The sequence below is a fragment of the Xenopus tropicalis genome, chromosome 2, assembly GCF_000004195.4.
Source record: "Xenopus tropicalis strain Nigerian chromosome 2, UCB_Xtro_10.0, whole genome shotgun sequence".
NCBI lineage: Eukaryota > Metazoa > Chordata > Amphibia > Anura > Pipidae > Xenopus > Xenopus tropicalis.
In genome coordinates, this window is record NC_030678.2 from 170,460,643 (window position 1) to 170,478,895 (window position 18,253).

The 18,253-nt window shown below is 37.2% G+C and overlaps 1 protein-coding gene across 1 annotated transcript; it reads left to right on the top strand.

The window, feature by feature from the left end:
• The first annotated feature begins 11,558 nt into the window (after window positions 1-11,558).
• Window positions 11,559-15,919, top strand: LOC116408913 (ABC transporter F family member 4-like). The gene is made up of 5 exons (XM_031897352.1): window positions 11,559-11,800; window positions 11,916-12,011; window positions 12,394-12,942; window positions 13,060-14,686; window positions 15,569-15,919. Exons 1-4 carry the CDS (start codon window positions 11,625-11,627, stop codon window positions 13,190-13,192), a joined length of 954 nt encoding a protein of 317 aa, XP_031753212.1. The 5' UTR covers window positions 11,559-11,624; the 3' UTR covers window positions 13,193-14,686; window positions 15,569-15,919.
• The last annotated feature ends 2,334 nt before the right edge of the window (window positions 15,920-18,253 follow it).

Genomic DNA, 18,253 nt, shown 5'->3' on the forward strand with positions numbered 1-18,253 from the left:
GGTGTGGTTATGCGACTTTTCCGCCATTTTGCATGGATTCACTGTGACATTCTGTCTGGCAGCAGCTGAGGCCAGGTTACCAGATGGAAATATATAATAGATATAATAAAAATACTCAAGTGGAGAGAATAGAAAAGAAATCCCCTCTGGGCAATAAAATCTAAAGCAACTGAATTGTCCAAGTTATTATTTCCAGTAGGTACAGGGTCATTGTTGCCTAAAATTGAAGGGAATTACCCCAATAGGTGAATAAATCTAAGGGGAGCTAATACCAAGAGATACTAATTTGAACCCTAAGATCCTATCCATAGTACAGGTATGGGACCTGTTATCCAGAATGCTCGGGACCTGGGCTTTTCCGGATAAGGGGTCTTTCCATAATTTGGATCTCCACAATTTAAGTCTGCTAAAAATAATTTAAATGTTGAATAAACCCAATAGAATTGTTCTGCCCCCAATAAGGATTAATTATATCTTAGTTGGGATCAAGTACAGGTACTGTTTTATTATTACAGAGAAAAGGGAATCATTTAACCATGAAATAAACCCAATAGGGCTGTTCTGCCCCCAATGATAACTCAGATATAATTACCCCTTATTGGGGGCAGAACAGCCCTATTGGGTTTAATTAATGGTTAAATGATTTCCTTTTCTCTGTAATAATAAAACAGTACCTGTACTTGATCCCAACTAAGATATAATTACCCCTTATCGGGGGCAGAACAGTCCTATTGGGTTTATTTAATGGTTAAATGATTCCCTTTTCTCTGTAATAATAAAACAGTACCTGTACTTGATCCCAACTAAGATATAAATAATCCTTACTGGATGCAAAATAACCCTATTGGGTTTAATTAATGTTTTATTGATTTTTTAGTAGACTTAAGGTATAGAGATCCATATTACAGAAAGACCCCTTATCCGGAATACTCTTGGTCCCGAGCATTCTGGAAAACAGGTCCTATACCTGTACATTAATACAGCTGTTTGTAGGGGGGCGCTAGCGCTACCGGCGCCATCGATCTGTTGGGCCCAGGGTTCCCCCTGTTGTTGGGTCAGTATACACAGCAACCCCCCCTCACACATTCAATAATGCTGGAATTGTGGGGAGAAATGTTGCATTTTGGGAAAAAACATGTCAAACTGCATCCATAATTGCACTTTGTACTGCACTTATGTCGAAAATGACCCCCTATGTATAGTGAGAGACCATTTGTAATAAAACCCCAGTATTTATGGTTACCAAGTAAAACAAACAAAAAAAACACTTTGTTTTTAAAAACAGAACTGTATGTTATAACTATTTGCACAGTTTTATTAGTGTCCTCCAATCAGCAGCTGATCTGCTAACCCTCATCTCAGGCTGCACAACTGATAATATTACTGCTCTCACACTGTATGCCGTCACATGTGTTGTCATGGTGATTTCATCGTGATGTCACAATACACACAGCAGGGGTGTCCAGCATTAGACCAAAGAGTGTCATTCCTTGTTGGGAATTCAAGGTAAGTAGATCTCAGTGACTTTTTAGCTTTTATGATGTTTATCATATATATATGTTTAGTGCTTTATTTTAATACTTTGAGATTAAAGACTGTAGTGCCATGCACATATTAAACTGTATGGAATTAAAGGGAATTTGATTTTAAAGGGGGATTTTGTACTTGGTCTTACATACAACAAATGGGCCGTTCCCTATGCCGATATATTCTACATATAATAGTGGGCCGTTCCCTATGCTGATATATTATACATATAATAGTGGGCCGTTCCCTATGCCGATATATTATACATATAATAGTGGGACATTCCCTATGCTGATATATTATACATATAATAGTGGGCCGTTCCCTATGCCGATATATTATACATATAATAGTGGGCCGTTCCCTATGCCGATATATTATACATATAATAGTGGGCCGTTCCCTATGCCGATATATTCTACATATAATAGTGGGCTGTTCCCTATGCCGTTGTCATGGTGACTTCATTGTGATGTCACAGTGCCCTCAGTCAAATGTGTTGTCATGGTGATTTTCATTGTGATGTCACAATACACACAGCAACGGTGTCCATTATTAGAACAAAGAGTGTCATTCCTTGTTGGGAATTCAAGGTAAGTAGATCTCAGCCACTTGGTGAAATATTAGCTTTTATGATGTTTATTATATATATATATATATATATATATATATGTTTAGTGCTTTATTTTAATACTTTGAGATTAAAGACTGTAGTGCCATGCAAATATTAAACTATATAGAATTAAAGAGAATTTGATTTTAAAGGGGGATTTTGTACTTGGTCTTACATACAACAAATGGGCCGTTCCCTATGCCGATATATTATACATATAATAGTGGGCCGTTCCCTATGCCGATATATTATACATATAATAGTGGGCCGTTCCCTATGCCAATATATTCTACATATAATAGTGGGCCGTTTCCCTATGCCGATATATTCTACATATAATAGTGGGCCGTTCCCTATACTGATATATTATACATATAATAGTGGGCCGTTCCCTATGCCGATATAGTCTTTATATAATAGTGGGCCGTTCCCTATACTGATATATTATACATATAATAGTGGACCGTTCCCTATGCCGATATATTCTACATATAATAGTGGGCCGTTCCCTATGCCAATATATTCTACATATAATAGTGGGCCGTTTCCTATGCCGATATATTCTACATATAATAGTGGGCCGTTCCCTATGCCGATATATTATACATATAATAGTGGGCCGTTCCCTATGCCGATATAGTCTTTACATAATAGTGGGCCGTTCCCTATACTGATATATTATACATATAATAGTGGGCCGTTCCCTATGCTGATATATTCTACATATAATAGTGGACCGTTCCCTATGCCGATATATTATACATATAATAGTGGGCCGTTCCCTATGCCGATATAGTCTTTACATAATAGTGGGCTGTTCCCTATACTGATATATTATACATATAATAGTGGGCCGTTCCCTATGCCGATATAGTCTTTACATAATAGTGGGCCGTTCCCTATACTGATATATTATACATATAATAGTGGGCCGTTCCCTATGCCGATATATTCTACATATAATAGTGGGCCGTTCCCTATTCTGATATATTATACATATAATAGTGGGCCGTTCCCTATGCCAATATATTCTACATATAATAGTGGGCCGTTCCCTATGCCGATATATTCTACATATAATAGTGGGCCGTTCCCTATGCCGATTTAGTCTTTATATAATAGTGGGCCGTTCCCTATACTGATATATTATACATATAATAGTGGACCGTTCCCTATGCTGATATATTCTACATATAATAGTGGGCCGTTCCCTATGCCAATATATTCTACATATAATAGTGGGCCGTTTCCTATCCCAATATATTCTACATATAATAGTGGCCCGTTCCCTATGCCGATATATTCTACATATAATAGTGGGCCGTTCCCTATGCCGATATATTCTACATATAATAGTGGGCCGTTCCCTATGCCGATATATTCTACATATAATAGTGGGCCGCTCCCTATGTTGATATTTTATACATATAATAGTGGGCCGTTCCCTATGCCTATATATATTCTACATATAATAGTGGGCCGTTCCCTATGCCGATATATTCTACATATAATAGTGGGCCGTTCCCTATGCCGATATATTCTACATATAATAGTGGGCCGTTCCCTATGTTGATATTTTATACATATAATAGTGGGCCGTTCCCTATGCCTATATATATTCTACATATAATAGTGGGCCGTTCCCTATGCCGATATATTCTACATATAATAGTGGGCCGTTCCCTATGCCGATATATTCTACATATAATAGTGGGCCGTTCCCTATGCCGATATATTCTACATATAATAGTGGGCCGTTCCCTATACTGATATATTATACATATAATAGTGGGCCGTTCCCTATGCCGATATAGTCTTTATATAATAGTGGGCCGTTCCCTATACTGATATATTATACATATAATAGTGGGCCGTTTCCCTATGCCGATATATTCTACATATAATAGTGGGCCGTTCCCTATACTGATATATTATACATATAATAGTGGGCCGTTCCCTATGCCGATATAGTCTTTATATAATAGTGGGCCGTTCCCTATGCCAATATATTCTACATATAATAGTGGGCCGTTTCCCTATGCCGATATATTCTACATATAATAGTGGGCCGTTCCCTATACTGATATATTATACATATAATAGTGGGCCGTTCCCTATGCCGATATAGTCTTTATATAATAGTGGGCCGTTCCCTATACTGATATATTATACATATAATAGTGGACCGTTCCCTATGCCGATATATTCTACATATAATAGTGGGCCGTTCCCTATGCCAATATATTCTACATATAATAGTGGGCCGTTTCCTATGCCGATATATTCTACATATAATAGTGGGCCGTTCCCTATGCCGATATATTATACATATAATAGTGGGCCGTTCCCTATGCCGATATAGTCTTTACATAATAGTGGGCCGTTCCCTATACTGATATATTATACATATAATAGTGGGCCGTTCCCTATGCTGATATATTCTACATATAATAGTGGACCGTTCCCTATGCCGATATATTATACATATAATAGTGGGCCGTTCCCTATGCCGATATAGTCTTTACATAATAGTGGGCTGTTCCCTATACTGATATATTATACATATAATAGTGGGCCGTTCCCTATGCCGATATAGTCTTTACATAATAGTGGGCCGTTCCCTATACTGATATATTATACATATAATAGTGGGCCGTTCCCTATGCCGATATATTCTACATATAATAGTGGGCCGTTCCCTATTCTGATATATTATACATATAATAGTGGGCCGTTCCCTATGCCAATATATTCTACATATAATAGTGGGCCGTTCCCTATGCCGATATATTCTACATATAATAGTGGGCCGTTCCCTATGCCGATTTAGTCTTTATATAATAGTGGGCCGTTCCCTATACTGATATATTATACATATAATAGTGGACCGTTCCCTATGCTGATATATTCTACATATAATAGTGGGCCGTTCCCTATGCCAATATATTCTACATATAATAGTGGGCCGTTTCCTATCCCAATATATTCTACATATAATAGTGGCCCGTTCCCTATGCCGATATATTCTACATATAATAGTGGGCCGTTCCCTATGCCGATATATTCTACATATAATAGTGGGCCGTTCCCTATGCCGATATATTCTACATATAATAGTGGCCCGTTCCCTATGCCGATATATTCTACATATAATAGTGGGCCGTTCCCTATGCCGATATATTCTACATATAATAGTGGGCCGTTCCCTATGTTGATATTTTATACATATAATAGTGGGCCGTTCCCTATGCCTATATATATTCTACATATAATAGTGGGCCGTTCCCTATGCCGATATATTCTACATATAATAGTGGGCCGTTCCCTATGCCGATATATTCTACATATAATAGTGGGCCGTTCCCTATGCCGATATATTCTACATATAATAGTGGGCCGTTCCCTATGTTGATATTTTATACATATAATAGTGGGCCGTTCCCTATGCCTATATATATTCTACATATAATAGTGGGCCGTTCCCTATGCTGAGATATTCTACATATTATAGTGGGCCGTTCCCTATGCCGATATATTCTACATATAATAGTGGGCCGTTCCCTATGCCGATATATTCTACATTTAATAGTGGCCCGTTCCCTATGCCGATATATTCTACATATAATAGTGGGCCGTTCCCTATGTTGATATTTTATACATATAATAGTGGGCCATTCCCTATGCCTATATATATTCTACATATAATAGTGGGCCGTTCCCTATGCCGAAATATTCTACATATAATAGTGGGCCGTTCCCTATGCCGATATATTCTACATATAATAGTGGGCCGTTCCCTATGCCGATATATTCTACATATTATAGTGGGCCGTTCCCTATACTGATATATTATACATATAATAGTGGGCTGTTCCCTATGCCGATATATTCTACATATAATAGTGGGCCGTTCCCTATGCCGATATATTCTACATATTATAGTGGGCCGTTCCCTATACTGATATAGTATACATATAATAGTGGGCTCTTCCCTATACATATAATAGTGGACCGTTCCCTATGCCGATATATTATACATATAATAATGGGCCGTTCCCTATGCCGATATATTATACATATAATAGTGGGCCGTTCCCTATGCTGATAGATTATACATATAATAGTGGGCCGTTCCCTATGCCGATATATTCTACATATAATAGTGGGCCGTTCCCTATGCCGATATATTCTACATATAATAGTGGGCCGTTCCCTATACCGATATATTCTACATATAATAGTGGGCCGTTCCCTATACTGATATATTATACATATAATAGTGGGCCGTTCCCTATACCGATATATTCTACATATAATAGTGGGCCGTTCCCTATGCCGATATATTTTACATATAATTGTGGGCCGTTCCCTATGCCGATATATTCTACATATAATAGTGGGCCGTTCCCTATGCCGATATATTCTACATATAATAGTGGGCCGTTCCCTATGCCGATATATTCTACATATAATAGTGGGCCGTTCCTTATGCCGATATATTCTACATATAATTGTGGGCCGTTCCCTATGCCGATATATTCTACATATAATAGTGGGCCGTTCCCTATGCCGATATATTCTACATATAATAGTTGGCCGTTCCCTATGCCGATATATTTTACATATAATAGTGGGCCGTTCCCTATGCCGATATATTCTACATATAATAGTGGCCCGTTCCCTATGCCGATATATTCTACATATAATAGTGGGCCGTTCCCTATGTTGATATATTATACATATAATAGTGGGCCGTTCCCTATGCCGATATATTCTACATATAATAGTGGGCTGTTCCCTATACTGATATATTATACATATAATAGTGGGCTGTTCCCTATGCCGATATATTCTACATATAATAGTGGGCCGTTCCCTATGCCGATATTTTCTACATATAATAGTGGGCCGTTCCCTAGCCTATATATATTCTACATATTATAGTGGGCCGTTCCCTATACCGATATATTCTACATATAATAGTGGGCCGTTCCCTATGCCGATATATTCTACATATAATAGTGGCCCATTCCCTATGTTGATATTTTATACATATAATAGTGGGCCGTTCCCTATGCCTATATATATTGTACATATTATAGTGGGCCGTTCCCTATGCCGATATATTCTACATATAATAGTGGGCCGTTCCCTATCCCGATATATTCTACATATAATAGTGGGCTGTTCCCTATGCCGATATATTCTACATATTATAGTGGGCCGTTCCCTATACCGATATATTATACATATTATAGTGGGCTGTTCCCTATGCTGATATATTCTACATATTATAGTGGGCCGTTCCCTATACCGATAAATTATACATATTATAGTGGGCTGTTCCCTATGCCGATATATTATACATATAATAGTGGGCCGTTCCCTATACCGATATATTATACATATTATAGTGGGCTGTTCCCTATGCCGATATATTCTACATATTATAGTGGGCCGTTCCCTATACCGATATATTATACATATTATAGTGGGCTGTTCCCTATGCCGATATATTCTACATATAATAGTGGGCTGTTCCCTATGCCGATATATTATACATATTATAGTGGGCTGTTCCCTATGCCGATATATTCTACATATAATAGTGGGCCGTTCCCTATGCTGATATTTTATACCTATTATAGTGGGCCGTTCCATATGCCGATATATTCTACATATAATAGTGGGCCGTTCCCTATGCCAATATATTCTACATATAATAGTGGGCCGTTCCCTATGCCGAAATATTCTACATATAATAGTGGCCCGTTCCCTATGTTGATATTTTATACATATAATAGTGGGCCGTTCCCTATGCCTATATATATTGTACATATTATAGTGGGCTGTTCCCTATACCGATATATTCTACATATAATAGTGGGCCGTTCCCTATGTCGATATATTCTACATATAATAGTGGGCCGTTCCCTATGCCGATATATTATACATATAATAGTGGGCCGTTCCCTATGCCAATATATTCTACATATAATAGTGGGCCGTTCCCTATGCCGATATATTATACATATAATAGTGGGCCGTTCCCTATGCCGATATAGTCTTTATATAATAGTGGCCCGTTCCCTATGCCGATATATTATACATATAATAGTGGGCTGTTCCCTATGCTGATAGATTATACAAATAATAGTGGGCCGTTTCCTACGCCGATATATTCTACATATAATAGTGGGCCGTTCCCTATGCCGATATATTTTACATATAATAGTGGGCCGTTCCCTATGCCGATATATTCTACATATAATAGTGGACCGTTCTCTATGCCGATATATTCTACATATAATAGTGGGCCGTTCCCCATGCCGATATATTCTACATATAATAGTGGACCGTTCTCTATGCCGATATATTCTACATATAATAGTGGGCCGTTCCCTATGCCTATATATATTCTACATATAATAGTGGGCCGTTCCCTATGCCTATATATATTGTACATATTATAGTGGGCCGTTCCCTATGCCGATATATTCTACATATAATAGTGGGCCGTTCCCTATGCTGATATTTTATACCTATTATAGTGTTCCGTTCCCTATGCTGATATATTATATATATAATTGTGGGCCGTTCCCTATGCCGATATATTCTACATATTAAAGTGGGCTGTTCCCTATGCCGATATATTATACATATAATAGTGGGCCGTTCCCTATGCTGATAGATTATACATATAATAGTGGGCCGTTCCCTATGCCGATATATTCTACATATAATAGTGGGCCGTTCCCTATGCCGATATATTCTACATATAATAGTGGGCCGTTCCCTATGCTGATATATTCTACATATAATAGTGGGCCGTTCCCTATGCTGATATATTATACATATAATAGTGGGCCGTTCCCTATGCCGATATATTCTACATATAATAGTGGGCCGTTCCCTATGCCGATATATTATACATATAATAGTGGGCCGTTCCCTATGCTTATATATTCTACATATAATAGTGGGCCGTTCCCTATGCCGATATAGTCTTTACATAATAGTGGGCCGTTCCCTATACTGATAAATTATACATATAATAGTGGGCCGTTCCCTATAATGATATATTATACATATAATAGTGGTCCGTTCCCTATGTCGATATATTATACATATAATAGTGGGCCGTTCCCTATGTTGATATATTATACATATAATAGTGGGCCGTTCCCTATGCCAATTTATTCTACATATAATAGTGGGCTTTTCCCTATACTGATATATTCTACATATAATAGTGGGCTTTTCCCTATACTGATATATTATACATATAATAATGGGCCGTTCCCTATGCCGATATATTCTACATATAATAGTGGGCCGTTCCCTATGCTGATTAAATATACACACTATAGACGTGTCATTTCCTATACAGATATTCGGTGCATAAACAGGAGCACATTAGGCTTATTTATTATGGATACTTGTGGATGTAAACAGGATTATTTTACTATCTGCAAAGATTCATATTAGCTTAGTTATTTCTAAAATACAATTTAAGGTAGATATCTAGTGTTTTAAAATGATGTAGGGGAAGGCCTCTATAGCTAGGGGTATGTTTATATTTAATTTATATTTGGGGGCTGCTGGGATGATATGGGAGGGGGGAATTTTAGAGCCAGGAATATAATATTTTGGGATATAGAATGATGAAGAACAGAAACTATTCACTTGGTTGGAAGTAGAAGGAATCTGCTAGATAAAAGGAGAATGAGTTTAAGCAAAATCTATTTATATTCAAAGAGCATTTTATCTATCAATTTATCTATAGATCTTTCCCATAATATTCATCCCTTTCATCTTTTTAACTAACAAGGGTGGGTAATCATTGGGCCATTAGGTCTTTATGATACAACATTGGGGGTAAATCCCATAGGCTGCAGGGAAAAGCAAACCGTTGTACAATTGTAATTGTATAAATAGAAATACAAGCTGGATTCGGTTATGGATGCAAAAATATGAATTTTTAACTTTATTTTCTCTTTTTCTCCCACAGATTTGAAAGAAATCCCTGTGCAAGAATCTGCAGAATAAGGATGGCTTTCCGCTGTCCTCTTCTGTGGATTATTTTGCATGGACTCCTATTTTCTTGTATATTTTCATTTTCAGGTAAGTTACTAATGTAATAATTTCATCTTTATGTAACTTTATGTAACTAATTCTGATTATATATACTGTATATAATTGTTATTACTGGGCATTTAGGATCTAACTGTCATTCTAGCATAGAAAAGAACTGTCTGAATTTGTTTCTCCCTGTATGTGATACCCAATATGGGGGACAGCGCGCCCTACCAACCCACTTAACAGAATGGTGTTCAACTGCCCAAACCATTTTGAGCACATTCTGATGAAATGACCCAGCTACTGGGTAAAACTGTCAATTTTTAACACTGAAATGGGGTAAATCCAGCAACCTGTTGGTAATAAAACAAGTATAAGGGGCAGATTTCTCAAAGTATGAGTTCAAATCCCGAAATGGGAAAATTCGGATTAAATACGATAATTTCTGATGATCGCAAATTCTTACGAAAAAATCGTAACAGTCACGATAATATCGTATTGGTGATCAGAAAGTCATAAAATTTTTGTATCCAAACGATCGTAAACTGTGGGAAAACCTTTCTAACTTTGATCCTTCTGTGCATGTATTTGGAAGCCTTCCATAGGGCTCAATGGGAGCTCCAACCTGGCCCAAGGAAAGTCACGATAACAAAGCTTTAATGAATGCGAATCTTTCGTACTCGTTGGGACAAATGTGATTTTGTTGTGTAAATTTTGTCGCAAAGTACTAAAAAGTCACGCAAATTAACGAAAAAATCGCAGAAAATACTTACAGTTCTATAAATTAGAAAAAATATGATTTTTTTATATTCGGAGTCAATCGTACTTTGATAAATGTGCCCCTTAATATTACTCGCCAAATTCTAACAGTGTCATGACAGAAGTCTGACCAAATTGTAAAAACTGCCATCTAAATATTAAAATTATGCCGCTATTGCTCCACAAGAGTTTGCTCAGTGCGCCAAAACCTTTTTTTTATGCGACATGACCCAAATAATGTTGCAGCATTTTTCCCTGATATTTTCAATTTGTGGAATCATTTTGTGTTGAAAATATCAAGGCTAGGAGAATTTCTTTAAAATGTCGTAGTTTGGGTGTAAAGATAGCCACACCCCTTATTTAAACTTCCACTTGTAGTGGAGGCAGAGACGTGTTAGAAAATAAATCTGTGAGTATGCCGGCATCATTTCAACATTAATTACAGGAGTTTTCTTTACCAACACTTTTCTGAATTCCCCCCATCAAAGAATTAAAACTAAAGGACACATTTTTTCGCCCTAAATAAATGTTTGCATATTTAATATAAATGTTGTAGCCAAGTAGAAATGCAGTGGGCTGATACTTATACGTTTTTGTTTTAGCAGAAGAGACCAAAGAAGAAAGTCCAGGCAACGTCCCAGTGACTATGGGAGTCATTGTGACCAAAAATGAAACAGAAGAAAAGGGAATATTCTGGAAAGCACTGGATTTACCCAGTATAAGGACCAAACGAGAAGTCCACACTGTCAGTACCGATACTCTGAGATACCTTATCCCAGTAGTTGTTCTGGCGGTACTGGCAGTCTTGGGAATCATTGGATGGTAAGTAATTTCTCTTCCTCTAACACTATTTGGGGGAGGTGGGTGTGCAACAACTTTAGTGTAAGGAACCCAGAAAAGGGACTGAAGTAACTGTGTACTTGTTATCTTTGTGCAGGATTCTGTTCTACCTCGAGAGGAGAAAGATGATACTGAAATTACAGGCTTTTGATGAAGAGAATCCTCCAGAAGAGAAACCAATAGAGCCAAAGAGGTTTGTAACACTTTACTATGAACTAGGCCCATCTGTTCTGCTCAGCATTTAGAGAGAATGTAACCCCCACTTACACACAATATGGATATTTTCATTACTACATAGTAATATCCCCGCAAAAACAGTTTATTTCCCCTTCTCAGTCAAAAAACACATAATCCAGTAGCCATAATACTTTCTGTTTATAATCCATAAACTTTCTTTTACATGTTATTTTTTTCGGGTGGTTTTTGGCTTAATACTTTGTGGAAGAATTGCTACCTTGTCAAATCCACAAAATATTCATTTTGAATGTTACTAATGCTAAAAATCTACATCCAACTGAATCCTACCCCAACTGGGATAGAAGTTTTATAGCTCTAATATGTCCTTTGTTTTGTAGGAAAAAGCTTAAAAAAGTTGCTAAACGCAAACAAAAGGCTGCTGAGCGAGATATTGAAGCGCAACTTGAGGAAGAAGAAGAGGAGGAAGAAATAGGCGATGAGCCTATAGAACCTCCGAAGAAATTGAAGAAGAAAAAGCCTAAAAAAGTTGCTAAACGGAAACAAAAGGCTGCTGAGCGAGATGTGGAAGCGCAGCTTGAGGAAGAAGACGAGGAGGAAGAAATAGGCGATGAGCCTATAGAACCTCCGAAGAAATTAAAGAAGAAAAAGCCTAAAAAAGTTGCTAAACGGAAACAAAAGGCTGCTGAGCGAGATATTGAAGCTCAGCTTGAGGAAGAAGAAGAGGAGGAAGAAATAGGCGATGAGCCTATAGAACCTCCAAAGAAATTAAAGAAGAAAAAGCCTAAAAAAGTTGCTAAACGCAAACAAAAGGCTTCTGAGCGAGATGTAGAAGCTCAACTTGAGGAAGAAGAAGAAGAGGAGGAAGAAATAAGCGATGAGCCTATAGAACCTCCAAAGAAATTAAAGAAGAAAAAGCCTAAAAAACAGTGAGTTAACTGGGATTTACCTTTTTTCTAGAATGGAAATTAAATTAAATGAAATATGTCCAACTGAGCCGAGTATCCAAGTTCCATAGCGCTTAAATATATCCTTTTGTTTTATAGGAAAAAGATTAAGAAAGTTGTCGAAAGTGACGAGTCTGCTGAACTAGAGGAGGAAGAGCAGCTTGAGGAGGAAGAAGAAGAAGAACCTCCTAAGAAATTAAAGAAGAAAAAGGCTAAAAAACACAAAGCGTGAGTTTTTAACTGATCTTCCTTTCAATTGCCTGAGCCCCGGGCCCCGTCTGGCACAATGGAGACCTTATTACTTTAATAATTATTATCTGCCAGACATGTAAACTTAATTATTTCAAATTAATTATCTATATAAAAATATTGTTCTGACTAAACTTTCAGTGTCTCCAAAATACATTTTTATAATATGAAAGAATATAAGACTTATGAGAGTCTAACAGCATATTTTGTAATACTCGAATACACCCGGGTTCCTATTATCATGGTTTCTCCCAAACTTAAAATGACAGAATTATAATACTTTTTTTTTCTTTTTTTAGAATAAAGCTTCGTGTATCGACGTCGGAAGATTCAGAAGACTCAGACGTCTCCGATATATCAGAAGAGACTGCTGAGTCGGATGATTCTTCTGAGTCAGAGGGGGATGGGCAAGAGGAAGAAACAGATGAACAACCATCCCTCTTAAAATGGGCCATGAAATCAGCAGCAAAAAAGACTTCAAAATTCATCAAGTGAGTTTGCTTGGCCTTAACTAGTCATGTGACTTTGTTTGTATTTCTGACCCCACAGGTGTCTGTAACAAAACAATCACATTACTTCATTAGCTCAGGTTAATATCGTTATAACCGCTTCTCTCCGCTCCGTCTTGTAGGCAAGTGGAGCAGAGCAAATGCGTAATGTGATTTAATGACTTAGGGGCACATTTACTAAGCAATTTCGAGAAAAAGTTGATTTTGTTTAACTTCTAGATATTTTTGAGATGTATAAATGGGTTTGTGCCAGTACTCGATTTTTCTGATATGGTTTCTCGAAAATTTTTGAGAATAACTCCCATAATTCGAGATTTATTAATGTTTAGTTCACTTTTTTGTCGAGTACCATTGAATCCTATGGAGGCTCAGAGTAGCTGAGGATTAGAATAGTCGGTGACATATTTTCAATGAAAAATGAATCCCCTCATTGTTTTCTGTTTCACCCAGTTTCAAGGGAAACTTGATTGTTTAATACGAATTTATCCAACCTCGAGTTTATGTGACTTTCAAGGCCAGAAAAACCCGGGTTTTAGTAAATGTGCCCCTAAATGTCACTTTGGCCTCTTTTCTTCTTTCAAAAATAATTTTATGATTAGAATTAAAAGTGTCACAGATATTCCTGTCCATAGTCCAGATGTAAATGAATATAAGCAGCTTCTGGCAGCACTGTTTTTGGTTCATTGATACACCCAGCTGGCTATTAGAACGGCTGCTCACAAGTGTCAATTTTTGTATTTTATTTTTTAAATCTGTTATTTATCTTTTTTTAGGAAAAAGCTTGATGATGCTATGAAGTCAGATGAGCCAGATGAGTCAAGTAGCCCAGACAGGACTCCTGAATCTGAGGAGACTGCTCAATCTTCCTCTTATGAAGAAGAAAAATCAGAGGAAGAAGAAATAGATGAAGGCCCAGACCTCTTGAAACAGGTCTTTAAATCATCTAAAAAGGCTGCAAAATACATAGGGTGAGTTGTTGGGCTCTAACACATTGGAGAGAGTCCTAATTACATTTATCACCACTCTCTAATATATTTATATATATACACCAGTGATCCCCAACCAGTGGCTCAGGGCAACAGTTTGCTCCCCAACCCCTTGGGTGTTGCTCTCAGTGCCCCCAACCAGGGAGCTATTTTTGAATTCCTGACTTGGGGGCAAGTTTTGGTTGAATAAAAACAAGATTTCCTACCAAATAAAGCCCCTGTAAGCTGATAGGGTGCATAGAGGCCCCTAATAGCCAATCACAGCCCTTATTTGGCTCCTCCATGAACTTTTATGGTGCTTGTGTTGCTCCCCAAGTCTTTTTAAATTTGACTGTGGCTCACAAGTAAGAAAGGTTGGGGATCCCTGATATACACTAAATATTCACTATATATTCACTTTACAATGAACTTTCACTGTATGGGAAACATTTCCGTCCATAACTCAAATGTGCATATTTGTAAATATTCAAGATCTCGGTTTGATAAAATCTGAAAATTAGCGTTAAAGATTTCAGATACAAATATATGGAGGACTATGAGTTTTTTTGCCTCTTTTTAAGTGAATGGTGGGCAAAAAAATCACAGCCTCCAATATATACAAGTTTGAATCATGAAAATTCGATTGACTAACTTGGCAACTAAAAACAACTAAAATCGGCCAATGTTCTTAGCTGCCAGGGTAGAAGAGTTTCTTAGCAATTAAAATCTTGAAGATTAATAAAGCACCGCACAGTGTCATCCTAAATCTTTCAGCAATGAAACATATTTATTATACAGCTGGCAGTTTGTTGTACTGTAATCACCCCTCTAAAAATGATAGATATTTTATAAAACAAAATGTAAAATATTTTTTTGTTTTTGCAGTAAAAAGATTGTGCAGTCAGCTAAGACAAAACAAGCTGATACTGAGGAAGATCAGTCAGACCAGGATGAGGCTTCTGAAGGGGAGGAGCCTAGTGACCGAGAAGAAGAAGGAGCAGGACCCTCCCATTCACAGAAAGCCGCAAAAGCTAAAGAAGGCACAAGGTGAGTTTGCTCAGTCTTATTGTAACTGTCAGAGCCCAGAACCCAATAGCTAAACTGTCGTACACATTACGGGGCAGATTTATTATGTTGTGTAAAAAATGGCGTCAAAATTCACCATATAACGGCAGGCGTCGCTGTGTAAAGATCGGCTTCATTTCTTAACATGTATTTTCTTGTGCCAGAACTTACATAAAACAATGGCAAACTCTTCTATTTATTTTACACAGCTTTTTACCCCGTTCAATCGACAAATTTCATTTTATAAAGCATAACAAAAAATTTTTATCGCGTCTTAATTTTCGCGACTTTTCGCACGATTCACTATAAGCATACTTGCGCTATTTTACGTGCGGTATTTCATGCGATATTTTTGTCACGATAAATAGCATGTGCGGTATTTTTCGCATGCACGCTATTTATCGCATGCGCTGATTGTCGCGACATTACGCACGCGACAATCGGCAGCATAAAACTGCCGACATTTTGCCCTGGCAGAGCACAGAGTGCTAGAGAGGTGCTGTATAAATGTTTATTTGCAAAAAAAAAAAACAATAAAAATATATATTGGCGTGTATGGCTAACATGGCGTGCGTTCATTTGCGCGACTATTTATATGCGGCTACAAGTGATGAAATGTTTTGCCAGGCATGGATTCGCAGCAAATTTTTGGACGTGCGGCAAATGTTTCCGCGGCAAATTTTTTCATGCGTTTCGCAAAACAATTCGCGAATGGCAAAGCGCATAAAAAAATTCGCCATGCGAAAATTCCCCGCACGTCCAAAAATTGACACAGGCTTCAAAAAGTCACGAGATTAAAAAGTCGCGACAAAGAAATCGCCAAAATATACCTAGTAATGTATTTTGTGCGACTAAATATTTACCGCTATAGTACTGTATATTATTGCGACTAAATATTTAGCGACTTTAGCAAGATTTTAGCAAATCTTTGGAAAGATCCCCGAAAAAAATGTTGTGCGAGCAAAAAAATTGTTGCCCGCGACTATTATTTTTTGAAGCCTGTGTCAATTTTTGGATGTGCGGGGAATTTTCGCGTGGCGAATTTTTTTATGTGTTTTGCCATTGGCAGATTGTTTTGCAAAACGCATGAAAAAATTAGCCGCGGAAAAATTCGCCGCATGTCCAAAAATTCGCTGCGAATCCATGCCTGGTGAAACATTTCATCACTTGTAGCCGCATATAAATAGTCGCGCAAATGAACGCACGCCATGTTAGCCATACACGCCAATACTTTCGTAAAATTACTGTATTAAAAATTACCATTTCCCTGCAAACTGGCGGCTGCGTCACTCTAGGGGAAACACATACTTGCAAAGTCCATATTTTATTGGCAAAAGCTCATTTACTGTACTTTTCTATAATTATTATACCTAGTAATGTATTTTGTGCGACTAAAGATTTACCTCTATAGTACTGTATATTTTGGCGACTAAAGATTTACCGCTATAGTACTGTATATTATCGTGACAACATATTCACCGCTATAGTACTGTATATTATCGCGACAACATATTCACCGCTTTAGTACTGTATATTATCGCGACAACATATTCACCGCTATAGTACTGTATAATATCGTGACAAAATATTCACCGCTATAGTACTGTATATTATCGCAACAAGATATTCACCTCTATAGTACTGTATAATATCGTGACAAAATATTCACCGCTATAGTACTGTATATTATCGCGACAACATATTTACCGCTATAGTACTGTAGATTATGGCGACTAAATATTCACCGCTATAGTACTGTATATTATCACAACAACATATTCACCGCTATAGTACTGTATATTATCGCGACAATATATTCACCACAATAGTACTGTATATTATCACGAAAACATATTTACCGCTATATAGTACTGTATATTATCGCGACAAAATATTCACCACTATAGTACTGTATATTATGCATGCCAAGACTTTAGTAAAATTGAGTAAAAAGACACATACTTGAATAAATAACACTGTAAGTCCATATTTTATTGCCAAAAACTAATTTACTGTACTTTTCTATAATTTTTCGCCTGCCTGTAGTAGGTGTTAATTTTCGCATAGGCGAATGCGATATTTAGTGCGCCTAAGTGTTTGTGAATCATGCGATCGTATTCTTTTCAGCGCGGAAATTAACGCATGCGTTAAAACTAGCACGAAAAATACCGCATGCGAAAATGGCGACTTAACTCACGCGATAATACTATGGTGAATCGCGCGCTAATTATCGCGACTTATTTAATGCAAAAAAGCGTGCAATATTTTTTATCGCACTTTCGTGAATCGGGCCCTTAGTCTTAAGATATAAGGGCAGATTTATCAAAAGAGAAAAAAGTGTTAGAGGTGGTGTTAGAAACAATTCTTATTGAGTTCTATTGAACCTCACTAGCTTTTACTTGCCGGGGTTTTTCTGGCGACTTTTTAAGGACTTTTTATTTATTCTCTTAAGAATATTCTTGAGTATAGTCGCATTTGTGTTTTTTTACTTTTGCTTCTCAAAAT